Raw genomic sequence first — 17,492 nt, forward strand, 5'->3', positions numbered from 1 at the left:
TATTCTTTATTAGTTTCATCTCATCTTCTCTCTCTTCTACCATGTATTTATCATTTTGGCATTCTTCATTGCCATGTAGAGATCAAAATTTCCATTTGCTTTTTCTCTCTTTTTTTCCCCCCCTCTTTCTAAGGAACTTTTTAAAAGAATGTTTGTATTTCACGTCTTTCAGTGATGTATTTTCTCAAGCTTTTGTTGGAGAAAAGAGTTCATCTTACCTTCTATTTTGAAGGATATTTTCCCTGTACATAGGATTGTAGGTCAAGGATTGTTTTCTTTTCAGGACTTAGTATATAGTTAAACCCATTGTTACTTGGTTTACAGAGTTTCTGATTAAAAGTGCTTGGGGTTTTTTTTTTCCCCTTTTATCCTTTGTATATACACTGTGCTTTTTTTTTCTTTTTCTTATAAAGATTTTATTTATTTTAGTGAGGGCTAGAAGGCACATACATGTGGAGGGGGAGGGAGAAGAAGAAGAAGAATCCCAAGGAGACTTAGTGTCGAGCTTGAGCTTGGAGCTGACTCAGGGCTTCACTGCAGGATTCTGAGATCACAACCTGATCCAGAATTAAGAGCCTGACACTCCTCCAACTGAGCCACACAGGTGAACCCACCCCCCTTTTTAGGGGGTTGTTGAAGAGAGATTCTTAAGTAGGCTCCGTGCCCAGCAGGGAGCCAGAAGGTGGACTCAGTCTCAGAACCCTTAGATAATGACTTGACCTGAAGTCAAGTGTTGGACACTTAACTGGCTGAGCCACCTAGGTGCCCCCACAGTGTCTTTTCAACTGTGGTTGATTTTAAAGAAATTTTTTGTTTTGGGTTTTAAATTTTTTTAAAGTAAGCTCTACTGCCAATATGGGGCTTGAATCATCTACCAACTGGGCTAGTCAGATGCCCCAAGAAATTTTGTTGTTGTTGTTGTTGTTGCATTGGTTTTTAGCAGTTCGATTTTAATGTGCCTTGTTGTGTTTTGTGTATATGCACTTTGGGTAAGTTCAGCTTCTTGGGTCTTTGTGTTTATATTTTTCACATTAGATAAAGGTTAGCAATTATATTTTTTTCAAATATTTTTTCTTTTTCCTTTTCCTTTGACCTAATTTCTAGGCTCCTATATTAGTGTATCCTAGACTTTTTGTTAATGTCTCACAGATCATGGAGCTGCTTTTATTTTCCTTTTCTCCTTTCCCTCTCTTTTTCCCTTTGTTTCCCCCCCTTCTCCCACCCCCACCCCCACCCCCTGCTTTGTCAGGTGTTGGTTTTCTTCCTGTGTTCAACCAGGATAAATATAGATTGTAAGCCTGCATCTGGATTGAGATTCATCTTTTTGGGGGTCTTACTAGCTGCCACAGTTCATTTGCTTTTCAGCTTGCAAACTTAGTTGGTATTGTCGTTTTGCTTTTTTTCCTGGTCTAAAATTAGTGAAATTTCGAAAATTTACTTTATTGGAATTTCAGAGGATAAAATATAGATGTGTTAATATATCATTGTACCCTAAGAGTTTTTCCAGATTTCTTGTTACTTTTCCTGGCTCTTGAAACATTTACTACATTAAGATTTGAAATATTTAAAAGGTAATAACTCTTTCTAGGGCTCTTAAGGAATAAGCAGTTTGGTTTTTTTCCTTTGTTTTCTTTTCCTTTTCTTGGGCAGAAAAGCAAGGTTTATTTTGAGCAATAGCAAAGTGATAGTACAAAGCTCCCAGGAGGGAGGGGACCTGAGAGAGTTGCCTTCATATGAGAAAAAAGATGCTTTCAAAAGTGGCAAAAGATAGAAAGCTGTTCAGTTCATTATAAAAGCCAACTCAACCATTATAATAAAAAGTTAATGTGTAAATCAATGTATAGGCCTGTCTGACATCAAGTAGAATCCAAAAGCCTAAATAAAGTATTAGTCATCTTAGTTCTCTTTTGGAACAAAGTTATACATGGTTGGAGTATCTCATGCACTTGGAACAAAGCCAAGTGTAAATTATCTTAGCACTTCATCATAGCTAAGGATGTTTTATTTCAGTATTTTGAAAAAGATGAGCAGTCATGGATTGTATTATTATCTTGATAAAGTGGAAAAGACATTTTAATAAAAGTCTGCCGAAGTATTATAAGTTTAATGTAGAGTTTCTATTGAAATACATAAATGAACACTTAACTACGTATATCTACTTAGCATGTCTCTGTACAAATATTGTAGAGATACTGTGTTAATTTTATATATTCTATCTAAAATCATAATGGAGTTTTCATTTTAAATTTGATGAAATTATTCTGAATCATAAACTGTGTGGATAAACTTAGCAATATCAAAAGTGCTGAGAGAAAAACCCAAAAGGGTAATAGAGAAATGAATTTCAATACTAGCTTTGAAAATATTTAAAAATTATGGGGTGCCTGGGTGGCCAGCAGATTAAGCATCTGCCCTTGGCTCAGGTCATGATCCCAGCTCCCTGGGATTGAGCCCCTCAGCAGGGAGCCTGATTCTTCCTCACCCTGCTACTCATGCTCTCTCTCAAATAAAAAAATAAAATCTTATTATAAAATATTTTTAAATTATAGTAACGTTTTGATGAAGAATTATATCATTATGGAAAAGAGTAGCCTTATTTCATTATTTCTAAGGAGCTATGTAGTGTCTGTCCAATGGAATTTTTCCAGATGAACTTAATAAAATTCAACAATCTTAAGGTTTAAATTATTCATTAGGTATTTCATCATTTTGCTTAATTTTCTACTCTTATCAAGCATTTCCTGTTTAAAAAATTTTCACGGATTAAACAATAAATTCGAATGCCTGCTATGTTCTACTGCTGGAACCACATCTCTGAATGTAATAAAATGTCTGCCTTTATAGAACTGGGTTTTATTTTTTGCCTTTTTTTTTTTTTTTTTTTTTTTTTTTTGAGGTAAGACCAGTAAATATGTAATGTCAGATGCTCATAAGTGCTTTAAAGAAAAAACAGAATAAGGGATTAATTCAGTGAAATGAGGCTCTTTAGATTGAGTGGTTAGGAGGAAGGCTCACATAATGTAACCATATATTTGTGTCAACACATAAGTTAGCTTTTATAAAAATGTTCACTTAACGTTTTCTCCTATTTTTAAGGAGGACTTATGGGACCTGTTAGGATGATTTCATCTGGACATGAGTTAACAACGGATTATGATGAAAAAGCACTTCATGAGCTTGGTTTTAAAGATATGCAGGTACATACAAATGTGGTTTGCATTCAAATGATCTATTGACTATTATATTCAACAGTTAAATTGTTGAAGGTATCCTTCAAAAGCAGTTATTATTGCTTTTGTTTTAAGTGTATGTGAAGTTTGTGTGTGAAGTTATTTTATACTTCTGAGATTTAGTAAACCAAAACTTGATATGTCTAATTATGTGTTGTTGTTTTCCCCCTTTGCTATTGTTTTTGTAGATGGTATTTGTATCTTTGGGTGCACCAAGGAGAGAACGGAAAGGGGAAGGTGTTCAGCTGCCAGCATCTTGCCTACCACCTCCTCAGAAGGACAACATTCCGATGCTTTTGCTTTTACAAGAGCCTCATTTAACTACTCTTTTTGATTTATTAGAAATGCTTGCATCATTTAAACCACCCTCAGGAAAAGTGGCAGTGGAAGATAGTGAGGTGACTTTATCATTTCATTTTTATAGTGTTTTATTTGTCTTTCAAGTGGAAACTAATTTTCCCAATAATGTCTTTTAAGATTTTATTAGAGAGAGCATGTGTGCATGTGCAGGGGGAGGGCTGGAGAGAGAGGGAGAGAATCTCAAGCTGACTCCCCACTGAGCGGGGAGCCCATCAGAGGGCCCAGTCTCATGACCCTGAGATCTTGACCCAAGTGGAATCAAGAGTCGGACGCTTAACTGACTGAGCCACCCAAGTGCCTCATTCTCAGTAATCTCTTAAGAACAATAAAATCCAGGAACCCATTTATTCATTCATTAGGTATTTAAGTGCCTATTATGATCTGGTTACACTCTTTTAAGTATTGTTTTATAAGGATCAAAGTGGGCACAGTTTCAGCCTTCAGTCCAGTGGGGAAGACAAATAATTGATATGCCTGGCAGATAGTTTCAGGTAAACTAATAGCTAAATTTTAGATAGAGGTAGCTGCTAATACTAACATTATTAGAGAGTAGTGATAAGAAACTCATTTATATATATTATTTGGTCAGGGAAGTTTTCTCTGAGGGAAACCATATGTGATCTGAGCTAGAAAGATGAAAAGGAGCCAGCAAAATAAGGAGAATTGAGGGATCATCTGCACACAATAATCTCATTCCTGAAGCCCTTCATATAAAGAATCAGGCAGGTCTAGGAGTTGTTGGAGAGCTAATAATGAGTGGAATGTGGAGGGTAGTCGGAGAGGAACAAGATTGGAAAGGTGAATAGAACCAGACTGGCTATGGCAGCTTGCTTCCATTTTACTCATAGTAAGGTGAATAGCAGTAAACTGTTCTAAGCTCCTCCGCACAGGTTCTGATTCTGGTTTTCAAGGTAATAGATTTATTTGGCAAGAATAGAAAAAGCAGCGAGGATCCTAATGCACTAATCCAAGGAAGATTTCACAGCACCCTGGAATAGAATGATGGGAATGGACAGATAAAGTTGATTTAATTGGATTGCATTAAGAGTGGGATAGACTCATGTTCAGGAACAAGGAAAACTGGAGATTGTGTCCAGGATTGTCTTGACCAACTGGGTAGATTCCATTTGAGATGAAGAATGGATGTTTGTGGGACATTAAGTGGAGATGTCAAGGAAGTAGTTGGATAAATAAGTTTGGAGCTCAGAGCATGGGCTTGGTCTGGAGAAATAAGATATGGGTAATCACTATAAAGATAGTATTTGAACTCTAGAGAGTATATGAGATCACCTAAAGGATTCAGTATTAGTCTGCTGACTTTGTTTTTTTAAATGCCTTTAAATGGACTTACTCTAAGATGATGTTCATTGATGTGTTTCATGCCATGAATTATTTTGAGATTGACATTCAGTGCTACTGTTTTTTCTACTATTCTGCTTTCTACTATTCTTTAATCAATTGCTACCATTCTTTCTTTCTCAAGAATGTTAAATGACTCTTTTCCATGTTTCCAAAATGTGTTTGATCATGGATGCATGGTAGCTGCTGTTGAGTCCTCTGTTCCCCATAGCCTTTTCTCTTGTGGTGGCACATTTTACTAAAATTCTTTAAAAATCTGGAGCATGTGGGTGGCTTAGTCGTTAAGCATCTGTCTTCAGCTCAGGTCATGATCCCAGAGGCCTGGGATTGAGCCCCACATCAGGCTCCCTGCTCAGCAGAGAATCTGCTTCTCCCTCTCTCTCTGCTCTTCCCCTTGTTTGTGCCATCTCTCTCTCTGTCAAATAAATAAATCTTAAAAAATAATTTAAAAATTCCTTTAAAAATCCTTTTGTTCAAGTAGAATAATCAGTAACAGATGGCCTTGAACCTTGACTTTTTACCTTTTGCCGCAAATACTTAATGACTTCATGTCAGCACCATTTGGGCAGTTTAAAAGCAAGAAAGATAATTAGAAAAATTCTTCACTTTTCTGGGAGGTGGCTGAGCGTGTGTTATGAGAAATTGGGGAGGGGGAACAAATATTTGGGGAAGGTTTTGCAAAAGGGGAGTCTTTTAAATTGGGTCTAGCTGGGGGATCAAAGAGAAGCATTATAGATTCACAGAAAAGTGAATGCATGTTTGAAATACTGGGAGCATGAGTATAGTGTAATTTTTTTTAAAAAGACCAAAAAGGCGATTGGAACCTGTACCACAAAGGGCCATATGAGATTTTTCTTCTTTGTAAAATGGATTGCCATCATCATGGAAGGTTTTAAAGGAACAAAATGAAAGCTGTTATGGGCTATTGGAAACAAAGTTTAGGTGTTACTGTGGTGGACATTAGAGAAAGACTGGAGGTAGGAGGCCCAATTAATAAGCCATTGTAATAGTCCACCTGAGGCCTGAACTGGGAGAATTCATTTTATAGTAGATACTTGCTGGACTTTGTGGCAAACATGCCATTGTCAATGTGGGGTGTTTTTGTTGTTAAGACTGGTGTGGTCTTGCAGAAGGTTATAAAAATAAAAATAAAGGGTAGGGCTTTTTAACCATAACATGGCATATAGTCATTTACACCTGGGGTTTTTTCCCCCCTCATATTTTTTTTTGCATAGAATACATCCTTTTTTTTTTTCTTTCTTTTTTTAAACTTGGTGTTTACAAAGAAATGGATTCTTTTTTACAAAGAAATGGATTCTTTTTTACTGAAAAACTTTCAGTGCCATTTCCCCAGCTAAATCAAAAATGTTACTTTGGGTTGCTTTTCTTCATCAGGATGAGAAAAGCAAAGGATACTTTGAAGCTCCAAGATTTGCTTGCTTACAATGTATACTAGCTTTCTATATGTAGAAATGGCATTCTATATATAGGAATGACATCCCATTATTATAGTGTAAAAAATCATTATGGCAGCAGCAGTAGTAGACTTATAAAAATTCATACTCTGGAAAATTCTAAAATGGTAAATTTTAGCTTTAGTTGTTTTACCTCTTGAGGTTATGCTTTAATTTTTCAAATAAAAGAAACCTACTTCTTACATACTTTCTGATACATTCTTTGGGTTACTATTATCTCAGGATCTTAAAGAATTCAAATATAGGGTTACTTAGGTGACTTAGTCACTAAGCATCTGCCTTCAGCTCAGGTCATGATCCCATAGGATTGAGCCTCACATTAGGCTCCCTGCTCCAGGAGCTGCTGCTCCCCTTGCTATGTGCTCACGTGCTCTCGCGCGCGCTCGCTCGCTCTCTCTCTCTGTGAGATAAATAAAATCTTAAAAATAGAATTCAGATTTAATAGATAATGGCAAAAAGTAGGTTCTTTAAAATTGTTTGCTTTCCTCTTAATTCTCTGCTTATCTGAGACTGGAGAATAAGGTATGGATTAGCAGTGTAAAAAAGAAACAGCTGTACTCCTTTTGCCAGATGTGAGATTAAGGATTTAATTCACCATCACCAGGACTTTGTCCTAGTTAGAGTAGTGACCTGCAAAGAGGAAAAAGTTGGTAATGTTCTTGAAATTTATATGAATGGCTTTGTAAAACAGATGTTTTCACTTCTATTTGAAACATCTCCTAAATGGGGATGCCTGGATGGCTCAGTTGGTTAAGCAGCTGCCTTCAGCTCAGGTCATGATCCCAGCATCCTGGGATCGAGTCCCACATCGGGCTCCTTGCTTGGCAGGGAGCCTGCTTCTCCCTCTGCTTCTGCCTGCCATTCTGTCTGCCTGTGCTCGCTCTCCCTCTCTCTCTGACAAATAAATAAAATCTTAAAAAAAAAAAAAACAAAAAACAACATCTCCTAAATGAAGTGCCAAGATTTACAGGTTACTTTTTTTCCAAAAAGTGTTCAGTAACAACAGGTTGAAAAACTACTACCTTGTCATGATGATCAATTTATTGAATAAATGTATTTGTTATTTGTAAATAAAAAATAAAATAATAAACAAAGGTATAAATTATTTATCATGAAACATGGTTTATTTCTGACTTTTAAAGTAAGACTGAAAAATATTATCAAATTTGATAAGGGTTTTATGCAAAAAAGTTCGAGTGTAGGGTTTTTTTTTTAAGTGATCTGTCTTGATCAGCAGCTGTTCTTATTTGTGTAGAGCTTAAGATGTGAAGAACTTCATCTTCATGCAGAAAATCTCTCTAGGCGTGTATGGGAGCTACTGATGCTTCTTCCTACATGTCCTAACATGTTGATGGCATTCCAGAATATCTCAGATGAACAGGTAAACCCATAAAGTCTTTTCACTGTCCTAGAGGATGGCACCATTTTACATTTCTCCAGTGTATGAAATTGCTTGTTGACCTATATCCTCAATAAAATTTTGCCCATTTAATGGGTAAAAAGCACCAGTTCTTTTAATATTCATTTATTTGTTAGTGAAGTTGAATAATATAGGCCTAATACAAGGCTAAGGTTCTCTAAAATTATCTTTAGAAAACATAATTTGTCTTTATATTAGTACTTTTTCATTGTATGTTCTGTTTTCCGATACGGTCATGACCTCACGAGTGTGTTAGATGTCTTTGTTAAAGATGTGTTAAAATTAGATTAATTTTTAAAGAGCTGTGTAATAAAGGGTTATTTTGTGGAGATAACCAATAGAACACTTAGAGGAGGAATGGAAAAACAGTGTCCTAATGTTGTACGCTAACGGTTTTTTATGATTTGGTTCTTGGCCACGTGATTTCAGAAGGTCCTATATCTCAAATAATTTAGATGTGAATACAGTAGGCCTGGCAAATGGTGGTTGATGACTCAGAGTAGTTCTAATAATGTTGTTGTCACAGATGTACGTTGTGTGAAAGTCACATCATAAATTGAGATTAGAAAAGAATAATATTTTATGATTTATATATTTGTGACTTAAATGTGTAGGTGTGACTTTATTAAATATAGATTTTATTGCTGTATCTTTAAAAGTTAAAGCATTCAACTAGGCTGCACAGTGCTTTCATTAGAAAGATGTTGAATTGTCTCATCTGTTGTGAGGGTTAACAAGATAGATTTCTTTTTTGTATGCTGCTGTTTGTATATTAATTTTAACAAAATTTAATGAATAATTGGTGTTTTAAGCATACTGTGAGTACCAGTTACACACTAGGTCTTCATATGTTTGAAAATATTTCAGTGTATATGTAATATTTGAGTTCTTACATAGCATCACTTTCTTTTAAAGTTATTTTGGGAGGGATCCTTTAGTAAGTTGGTTTGAGAAAACCTGTGTTTTTCTTTTTTTAATTTAAGAGTAATGATGGACTTAATTGGAAAGAACTTCTCAAAATTAAAAGCGCTCACAAGCTATTATATGCCCTGGAAATTATTGAAGCACTAGGAAAACCTAACAGGAGGATAAGGAGAGAGTCAACGGTAATTGAGTGTCCATTTTTACCCTGAAATATTTGTATTTTGTCTGAAGCTGAATTCCAGAATGTGTTATTTTTCAATTCTAAAATAATTTTTTTTCCTGCACTTGTTCTTCCTTTTTTTTGCCATTCCCACAGGGAAGTTACAGTGATCTTTATCCAGATTCAGATGATTCAAGTGAGGATCAAGTGGAAAATAGTAAAAATTCCTGGAGTTGCAAGGTTGGATCATACGTGTTATGTAGTGTATTGATAAAAATTCTCTCTAATTTTCCAAAACTAGGTATCATAATTATTAATTGGTTTTAAACTAATTTACTATTAAAATAAAGCTATTACTATTAAAGTTTAAAAATTGTGTATTACTCAAAATCACAGTTAAAGGTGAGATTATTTAATGCCTCAGTGCTGTTGTTTTTAGCACTTACTTTTTTCCTTTATTGGAATACTTTGTTAGGACATACTAATGTCTGCAATTAAATGGTCAATGGAATATAAAAATATCCTTCTAGATATTTGCAAGAATCTTTTTAAAAATCTTCTTGAAAATAAGATGTGTTATTACTTTGCTTAGAAGTATTTTGGTTATTTAAATCAGTAATTTCCTAGATTAAACGTAATCTTTTACGGATGCTTGTACATAAACATACTCATGTGTATTCAGTTATTCAATCAAAAAACAGCTTTTTATGACATTTTGTAGCTGTGTCTCTCTTACCAGTACTCTCACAATTGCTTACAGTTTGTTGGTGCTGGAGGGCTTCAACAATTACTAGAAATTTTTAATTCTGGAATTCTGGAGCCTAAAGAGCAGGAATCCTGGACTGTGGTAAGTCAGAGTTCACTGTTTAAACCAGTCCATAGTTGTTCTGTTTTTAAGCACTTCCGGTTTTCATTAGCAAGTATAACTTTTGCTACATGCTTCATTGTTACAAGGAAGATTATGGAGTGTAGTAAAATCGATTTTTTAAAAAATAGGGAGTCTGATAAACTAATTATTCTTGAAGAGTTCTTCATGTCAATTCTGTTAAACTTTTAAGTGCCAAAATTCATGACTCTGAACTGTGGCTAATTCATAAACATTTTTCCTTTAGGTTGATAAATAACATATGAACAATTATATAGTCTTGAGTGTTTGGATGCTTTTAAAAAACTGGTTTACAAACGTACAATTTTGAAAAACACCCTTTTTAAATATTGCTTTGTTTTGTTTTGACTATTTCTTCATTTATAATAGTGCTACTCAAATAGTGTTTCCATTTGTGATTGGTCTGAGATGAAATAGGTGCAGAAATTGGAAGTAAGCCTTCAGAAATTATAGCTATTGAACATTGCTGCAGAATTTTTATAGCATTTCACAAAATTATTGGTCCTCAACAAAATGGAACTTTTTTTTTAAAGGTACTTTTACTTTACCACTGTTAACTTGAAGAAGCACTATTCTGCAGTATCAGGAAAATAAAATTGTGGAATATTAAAAAATTGATACTGCTATACCAAACTGCACAACCTGGTTTTGAACTAAATGGAATAAATGCTCCATTTCCTGACCTTCAACAAAACAGAATAGCATTATCAAACATACCATTCAAATATTAATTTTTTAGTACTTGTGTTTTAGAATTATCGTGGAACCTAGGAATCAAGTGTTCTTGATTTAATATCAAGTTAATAAAAGAAGATACATTCAGAAAACCTATTAATGTGTACTAAGATGTTATTCTTACCACTGGTTTTAATACTTTTATGTATTTTATTGCTATATTTGCCTTTTTAGAATACTCTGTTCAGTTATTATTGTAGTTCTGTGAATTACATTGTCTGTTGTTTTATTGTTAGTCATGTCTTTATTCCCCATTCATGTCTTAGAATTTTTTTTTTTAAAGATTTTATTTATTTATTTGACAGAGAGAGATCACAAGTAGGCAGAGAGGCAGGCAGAGAGAGAGAGGAGGAAGCAGGCTCCCTGCTGAGCAGAGAGCCCAATGTGGGACTCGATCCCAGGACCCTGAGATCATGACCTGAGCTGAAGGCAACAGCTTAACCCATTGAGCCACCCAGGCACCCTAGAATTCTTTTTTTAAATTTAATTTTATTTTTTCAGTGTTCCAAGATTCATTGTTTAATGCACCACACCCATGCAATATGTGCCCTCCATAATACCCACCACCAGGCTCACTCCCTTCCCCAATCTCTTAGAATTCTAGTGTGCCTTAGTTCTTTAGCAAAGTGGGAGAACTTAACCAAAATTTTGAGTGAGTAGTTATGTGTCATTTATAGGAGTTTTGTTTATAAACCAAAGTTTAGTTTTGAATAAAGTTTATAGGGAATCCAACATAAGCTAGAGGGTTTTTTTTTCTCAGTTTCCTTTGAAATTGTGGATACTTTTGTGAGGTATTACCTATGAAAAAATTTTAACTACTGTATATGACCCATTGTGCAATGCCTGAGAGGCTAAGCATGCCTGAGATTGCTTTCTAGTCAGCTAATATCCACTATTTATAATGCATGTCTCCTAACATATTACAGAATACTTAAAAATTCAGAGTCATTCTTGTTAGACAATTTAATTTTTTTCTCTTTAAAATGAATTTATTTGAGGTATACTTTCAAATTAAAATTTTTTGAGGTAGAATTCACATATAGTAAAAGTCAACCTTTTAAAAAGCAGTGATTTTTTAGTACATTGACAACTGTTACCACTAATGCCAGAACAAGTTTCATACCCTTAAAAGAGAAACCCCACACTTACTCTCAGTCACTCCTCGTTTTTTCCCTGAAACATTTCAGTCTTGGGCAGCCACTAATCTAATCTACTTACTGTCTCTATGGATTTGCTTATTATGGGCATTCTGTATAAATGGAACCATATAATACATATATGGTCCTTTGTGACTGGCTGCTTTCACTTAGCATAATGTTACGTAAGGTTCATTCTTGAAAGTAATGTGTCATCTGAGGTCACAAATATTAATGAGTATGTTTTCTTTTAAGAATTTTACAGTCTAAAAAATTTTTTACAGTGTTTGGGTCTTTGATCCATTTGAAAAAATTTTTTACGGTGTTTAGGTCTTTGATCCATTTAAGTTAATTTTTGTGTGTGATAGGAAGTTGAGGTATAGTTTTCATACAGTAATTAATGAACGCATTTTAAAAACTAGTTAAGTTTTGAAAAATGTAGGTATTTATGTAATCCACCAACAGAAACAAGATATAGAACATTTCTATTACCTCAGAAGTTCCACCCTGCGTCGTGTCCTGGTCCCTCCCCCGCCACCAAGAGAGGAAGAGAGCAGGAGAGAACGAAGGGGAGGGACAGAAGGAGGGAAGGAGAGAGAATCCTGAGAAGGTTTCACACCTGACACTAGGCTTGATCTCACAACCCTGAAATCATGACTTGAGTGAAAATCAGGAGTCAGACACTTAACTGACTGAGTAACCAACCTCCACCCTGTTGGGTTTTTTTTTTTGTTATTTTACCATCAGTTTTCCCCATTCTCCCAACCAACCAGCCCTAAGCAACCACTGATTTGCCTTTCGTTGTTATAGATTACATTTGCATTAATAGAATTCCTTATAAATGGAATAAAATGGTATGTGTTCTTTATATCTGGTGTCTACGCAACATGTATTTTGAGGCTAATGAATACTGTATGTATTGGTTGGTTGTGAGTTTTTATTGCTGTGTAGTATATCCCTTTATAGTACTTAATCCACTCAACTTATTGATGGACATTCTGAGTTTCTGGTTTTGGGCTATTATAAGAGCATTCATCTTCAGGTCTTTCTATGTACATACGTTTTTGTTTCTCTTGGGTAACTACCAAGAAATGAATTTGCTGAATAATATGGTAAATGTAAAATTAACTTTGTAAGGAAACTGCTGAAGTGTTTTCCTAAGCAGCTGTACCATACAGTGTATAAGCATTCCAATTGCTTCATATCCTCAGCAACAGTTGCTGTGGTCAGTCTTTTTAATTTGAGCCTTTAAACTAGGTATGTAGTATCATCTCATGGTGCTTTTGCTTCGCATAATCTCTGGTGACCAGCAATGTGGATTATCTTTACATGTGCTTTACATGACTGTGCTGGTTTTTTTTTTTTTTTTTTTTATCGTTATGAAAAACATTTAACATTTACTGTCTTAACCATTTTTAAGTGTGTAGTTCACTGGTTCCCCTTGTAGTGGAATTGTCACTACCATCCATCCCCATTACTATTTTCATTTTTTAAAAAGATTTATTTATTTATTTATTTATTTATTTGAGAGAGAGCATGCACCGAGGGAGCATGAGAGGGAGAAGCAGATTCCCCTCTGAGCAGAGAGCCCAATGCAGGGCTCAATCCCAAGACCTGAGATTATGACCTAGCCAAAGGCAGATGCTTAACTGATTGAGTCACCCGGGTGCCCCTGTTTTCATCCTGTAAAATTAAAACTATACCTATTAAACAGTGTCTTCCTATTTTCCCCTCTCCCTATCCCAAGACAAACCACCAAGATAAACTTTGTCTCCAAGATTTTGAGTACTCTGAGTACCTCCTGTAAGTGGAATCATATGGTATTTTTCTTTCTGTGACTAGCTTACTTGACTAGCAGATTGTCCTCCAGTATCGTCCTTACTGTGGAATACTACAGAATTTCCTTCCTTTTAAGGCTGAATAATATTCCATTGTATGCAGTGCATACCACATTTTGCTTATCCATGCATTCATCGATGGGCATGGGTTGCTTCTATATTCTCGGTCTGAGTAATGCTGTTATGAATATAAATGTATAAATATCTTAGAAACGCTAATTTCAGTTCTTCTGGGTAAATACCCAGAAGTGGAATTGCTGGTAGTTACGTTTTCAGTTTTTTGAGGAACCACTGTACAGTTTTCCACAATAGCTGTATCATCTTAGATTCCTACCAGTAGTGCACAAGGGTTCTAATTTCTCCCTATATTTGCCAGTAACAGTTTAATTTCTGATTCTTTGGTATTAGCCATCCTACTGGCTGTGAGGTTGGTTTCAATTTGCATTTTCTTAATAAACAGTGAAGTTGAGGACCTTTTCTTGTGCTCATTGGCCATTTTTATATTATAGTTTGCCAATATCTTCTCCCTTCTGTAGGTTGCTGTTTTACTCTGTGGATAGTCTTATGCACAAAATTTTTCTCTTTTCTTTTATTACCTGTCCTTTGGTGTCCTATCTAAGAAATCATGTGTCCAAATCCATTGCCGTGAAGTTTCTATCCTGTTTTCTCCTAAGAATTTATTTTAGGCCTTATATTTAGGGCCTTCATTTATTTTGAGTTAATTTTCATATATGGTGTTTTAGTGTGTAAGGGTCTACCTTTATGCTTTTTTGCATATGGATACTGATTTCTCACTACTATTTTTTGAAAATACTGTCCCTTCTCCCACTGAATGGTCTTGGCACCCTAGTCAAAAATCATTTGACCATGTAAGGGTTTATTTCTGGGTGTTTTATTTTATTCCATTAACTTTTTAAAATGATTTTATTTATTTATTTGACAGAGATCACAAGTAGGCAGAGAGGCAGGCAGAGAGAGAGGAAGAGAAGCAGGCTCCTTGCTGAGCAGAGAGCCCTATGTGGGGCTTGATCCCAGGACCCTGGAATCATGACCTGAGCCGAAGGCAGAGGCTTTAACCCAGTGAGCCACCCAGGCATCCCTTGACAGTATATATATTTTTTAATTTTTTATTTTTTATAAACATATATTTTTATCCCCAGGGGTACAGGTCTGTGAATCACCAGGTTTACACACTTCACAGCACTCACCCAAGCACATACCCTCCCCAATGTCCATAATCCCACCCCCTTCTCCCAAACCCCCTCCCCCCAGCAACCCTCAGTTTGTTTTGTGAGATTAAGAGTCACTTATGGTTTGTCTCCCTCCCAATCCCATCTTGTTTCATTTATTCTTCTCCTACCCACTTAAGCCTCCATGTTGCATCACCACTTCCTCATATCAGGGAGATCATATGATAGTTGTCTTTCTCTGCTTGACTTATTTCGCTAAGCATGATACGCTCTAGAGGTTCCATCCATGTTGTCGCAAATGGCAAGATTTCATTTCTTTTGATGGCTGCATAGTATTTCATTGTGTATATATACCACATCTTCTTGATCCATTCATCTGTTGATGGACATCTAGGTTCTTTCCATAGTTTGGCTATTGTGGACATTGCTGCTATAAACATTCGGGTGTACGTGCCCCTTTGCATCACTACGTTTGTATCTTTAGGGTAAATACCCAATAGTGCAATTGCTGGGTCATAGGGCAGTTCTATTTTCAACATTTTGAGGAACCTCCATGCTGTTTTCCAGAGTGGCTGCACCAGCTTGCATTCCCACCAGCAGTGTAGGAGGGTTCCCCTTTCTCCGCATCCTCACCAGCATCTGTCATTTCCTGACTTGTTGATTTTAGCCATTCTGACTGGTGTGAGGTGAAATCTCATTGTGGTTTTAATTTGTATTTCCCTGATGCCGAGTGATATGGAGCACTTTTTCATGTGTCTGTTGGCCATCTGGATGTCTTCTTTGCAGAAATGTCTGCTCATGTCCTCTGCCCATTTCTTGATTGGATTATTTGTTCTCTGGGTGTTGAGTTTGCTAAGTTCTTTATAGATTCTGGACACTAGTCCTTTATCTGATATGTTGTTTGCAGATATCTTCTCCCATTCTGTCAGTTGTCTTTTGATTTTGTTAACTGTTTCCTTTGCTGTGCAAAAGCTTTTGATCTTGATGAAATCCCAATAGTTCATTTTTGCCCTTGCTTCCCTTGCCTTTTGCGTTGTTCCTAGGAAGATGTTGCTGCGGCAGAGGTCGAAGAGGTTGCTGCCTGTGTTCTCCTCAAGGATTTTGATGGATTCCTTTCGCACATTGAGGTCCTTCATCCATTTTGAGTCTATTTTTGTGTGTGGTGTAAGGAAATGGTCCAATTTCATTTTTCTGGATGTGGCTGTCCAATTTTCCCAGCACCATTTATTGAAGAGGCTGTCTTATTTCCATTAGACATTCTTTCCTGCTTTGTCGAAGATTAGTTGACCATAGATTTGAGGGTCTATTTCTGGGCTCTCTATTCTGTTCCATTGATCTATGTGTCTGTTTTTGTGCCAGTACCATGCTGTCTTGTTGATGACAGCTTTGTAATAGAGCTTGAAGTCCGGAATTGTGATGCCACCAACGTTGGCTTTCTTTTTCAATATCCCTTTGGCTATTCGAGGTCTTTTCTGGTTCCATATAAATTTTAGCATTATTTGTTCCATTTCTTTGAAAAAGATGGATGGTACTTTGATAGGAATTGCATTAAATGTGTAGATTGCTTTAGGTAGCATAGACATTTTCACAATATTTATTCTTCCAATCCAGGAGCATGGAACATTTTTCCATTTCTTTGTGTCTTCCTCAATTTCTTTCATGAGTACTTTATAGTTTTCTGAGTATAGATTCTGTGTCTCTTTGGTTAGGTTTATTCCTAGGTATCTTATGGTTTTGGATGCAATTGTAAATGGGATTGACTCCTTAATTTCTCTTTCTTCTGTCTTGCTGTTGGTGTAGAGAAATGCAACTGATTTCTGTGCATTGATTTTATATCCTGACACTTTACTGAATTCCTGTATAAGTTCTAGCAGTTTTGGAGTGGAGTCTTTTGGGTTTTCCACATATAGTATCATATCATCTGTGAAGAGTGATAATTTGACTTCTTCTTTGCCGATTTGGATGCCTTTAATTTCCTTTTGTTGTCTGATTGCTGAGGCTAGGACCTCCAGTACTATGTTGAATAGCAGTGGTGATAATGGACATCCCTGCCGTGTTCCTGACCTTAGCGGAAAAGCTTTCAGTTTTTCTCCATTGAGAATGATATTTGCGGTGGGTTTTTCATAGATGGCTTTGATGATATTGAGGTATGTGCCCTCTATCCCTACACTTTGAAGAGTTTTGATCAGGAAGGGATGCTATACTTTGTCAAATGCTTTTTCAGCATCTATTGAGAGTATAATATTGTTCTTGTTCTTTCTTTTATTGATGTGTTGTATCACATTGACTGATTTGCGGATGTTGAACCAACCTTGCAACCCTGGAATAAATCCCACTTGGTCGTGGTGAATAATCCTTTTAATGTACTGTTGGATCCTATTGGCCAGTATTTTGGTGAGAATTTTCGCATCTGTGTTCATCAAGGAGATTGGTCTATAGCTCTCTTTTTTGGTGGGATCCTTGTCTGATTTTGGGATCAAGGTGATGCTGGCCTCATAAAATGAGTTTGGAAGTTTTCCTTCCATTTCTATTTTTTGGAACAGTTTCAGGAGAATAGGAATTAGTTCTTCTTTAAATGTTTGGTAGAATTCCCCTGGGAAGCCATCTGGCCCTGGGCTTTTGTTTGTTTGGAGATTTTTAATGACTGTTTCAATCTCCTTACTGGTTATGGGTCTGTTCAGGCTTTCTATTTCTTCCTGGTTCAATTGTGGTAGTTTATATGTTTCTAGGAATGCATCCATTTTTCCAGATTGTCAAATTTATTGGCGTAGAGTTGCTC

At 35.9% G+C, this 17,492-nt stretch overlaps 1 protein-coding gene across 9 annotated transcripts in view; it reads left to right on the forward strand.

The window, feature by feature from the left end:
- Positions 1-17,492, forward strand: part of USP34 (ubiquitin specific peptidase 34) — a 256,932-nt gene that overhangs the window by 147,504 nt on the left and 91,936 nt on the right. For all 9 annotated transcript variants that reach the window (XM_082746608.1, XM_082746605.1, XM_082746609.1 and 6 more), the window contains 6 exons: positions 3,097-3,197; positions 3,419-3,628; positions 7,680-7,805; positions 8,828-8,950; positions 9,085-9,168; positions 9,689-9,775. In XM_082746608.1, the coding sequence (XP_082602734.1) occupies positions 3,097-3,197; positions 3,419-3,628; positions 7,680-7,805; positions 8,828-8,950; positions 9,085-9,168; positions 9,689-9,775 (731 nt within the window). The remainder of the gene's footprint in view (positions 1-3,096; positions 3,198-3,418; positions 3,629-7,679; positions 7,806-8,827; positions 8,951-9,084; positions 9,169-9,688; positions 9,776-17,492) is intronic.

Source organism: Mustela nivalis, assembly GCF_964662115.1.
Source record: "Mustela nivalis genome assembly, chromosome: 8".
Lineage (NCBI taxonomy): Eukaryota > Metazoa > Chordata > Mammalia > Carnivora > Mustelidae > Mustela > Mustela nivalis.